Source organism: Papaver somniferum, unplaced genomic scaffold (assembly GCF_003573695.1).
Source record: "Papaver somniferum cultivar HN1 unplaced genomic scaffold, ASM357369v1 unplaced-scaffold_9423, whole genome shotgun sequence".
NCBI lineage: Eukaryota > Viridiplantae > Streptophyta > Magnoliopsida > Ranunculales > Papaveraceae > Papaver > Papaver somniferum.
This window is the reverse complement of record NW_020652553.1, coordinates 1-1,992: the sequence shown is the minus strand read 5'-3', so window position 1 is coordinate 1,992 and position 1,992 is coordinate 1. Positions and strand designations below refer to the sequence as shown.

General features: G+C 37.8%; 1 protein-coding gene across 1 annotated transcript; it reads right to left on the bottom strand.

Annotated features, from left to right (window-relative positions):
• Positions 1–1,112: 1,112 nt before the first annotated feature.
• Positions 1,113–1,829, bottom strand: LOC113346152 (F-box/kelch-repeat protein At3g06240-like). The gene has a single exon (XM_026589745.1). The coding sequence runs from the start codon at positions 1,827–1,829 to the stop codon at positions 1,113–1,115; it is 717 nt and encodes a 238-aa protein (XP_026445530.1).
• Positions 1,830–1,992: the final 163 nt, after the last annotated feature.

The following is a 1,992-nucleotide window of genomic DNA, read 5'->3' as shown; positions in this document are numbered from 1 at the left end:
TTTCTTGTTAGCTTTTCATTTGGTTTGAGTTTTGGCTGCTTTTGTCATCTCTCTTTTCTTTTGCGTTGTGTTTGTTTTCCAAAGAGAATTGGGTTTTCCATATTACAGTACTTAATTTTTCGTTTATACTTCACGAGAATGGAAGATATTAGAGCAACTGCAATGGTGCGAGTATAACCAAAGATCAAAGACCAAAAAAAATGACCAAATTTGAGTTTAGTCTGGTGTGTGACGCTACGGGCAGAAGACTGAATTTGGTCGAGCGTGCACTATACGTTCGCCTGGTGTGGGGCGTAAACTATACGTTCGCCCGATCAAATTCCAGAAAACTAAAAACAAAAAACAAAAAAAAACAAAAAAATGGGGCGGAGGTATAAAGCCCGCCCCATATATATAAAGTGTAAAAAAAAAGAGTGGGGCGGAGGTATAAATCCCGCCCCACCCAAAAGAAAAGAAAAATTGGGGCGGAGGTATAAAGTACGCCTGGTGTGGGGCGGGGACTTTATCCCCGCCTGATGGTGGGGCGTTAACTATACGTTCGCTCGACTATATTTGGTTTTGGTCTTGGTCTTGGACCAAATATAGTCTGGGATTTGGTCTTTGGTCCGGATTTTAATCGATAGTCTGTCTGATGTGTCTCGTTTTTTGACCAAATATTTGGTTATACTCGCCCACTGTAGTTGCTCTTAGGATTACTCACATCCATCAATAACAGTACTACTCATGACGTACGCCTGTGAAGTTTAATTTTCGCATTCATTTAATTTATATGAGGGATTTTAGAATAAGAAGTAATTCTGAATATCTGAATATTTAACTGTAACATATGGGTTCCGATTAATTTTTGTCAATACTGCAAACAGAAAGAGAATAATACTGCACTAATATATGATTCCTATATTCCCAGAAAAGTTCCATCATATTGGATGTTTACAAGAATCAAATACGAAAAAACGACAACAATTAAAAGATAACCGAAATTCTATAGATGAGATTGTATTGCTCTGCCATATACCAAATGGTTTGCAAGATAGAACAATTACAAAGCATAGAAATCCGTCAAATGCAACATATATAGTGACCTCATAAGACATTTTCTTTCGTCAAAACTACTACCAACCACTTACAATATCCTTTCCTTTAAGTTTCAAGTTAACGCCTCGAGTTTTCAATTTGCTCATGTAAGTACTAGAATTAAGTGAGACAAGGCTTTCAACATATTTTTCCACATTACCTACCAGCGTTCGAATACGTTCATATGTTTCTCTCTCCAGGTCATACAGAATCAGATCACCGCAAAACCCAAACAAAATTTTACCGTTCTTGAAATAACACATAAGCCTAAGCGTACGTGAACTGTTATCTGAACTCCATACATGATTCCTCGAGTAAAAGGATTCTCCCGCAACAAATGTTAGGGTAATGGAAGAAAGCTTAGCCCATGATTTGTGAACTCCATACTCCTGCATAACCCATACATCAAATTGATAGTTATCAGAATTTACAAGTAAACAGAGATAACCTTCACAGTCTGCCAAACAAGTGTTACAATTGAGCGATTCCTTCTTTTCCAGAAAATTTTCTGGTAGTTGAAATTCTTGAAATCTCTCTTCGGCTACGTCAAATGAGACTATAGCCTTGAAGTTGGTAGCTGTTTTGATTAACCAATGAAGAGCTCCACTAACGATCTCCCCAGACCGGCCGCTATGATAAGGAAACTTATAGGGAATGGTTCCGATGCATTTCCAAGAATTCGATCCCAACGTATAAATATGGACTACAGTATTCTTTCCTCCAATTAAGAGTTTGACCAACTTGTAATCATCCATCTTCTGATCATAACCTATACTATAGATGTCAGGGAATTGATAACCTAAAGTATGGATGTCAGAGTAATCTAACCTTTCTATGTCCTTGAAATCTACACGCGGTGGTTCGGGAATTATCTTGAATTCAGTGGTTGCTGGGTTCCAAAGACACAAGATTGTTTTG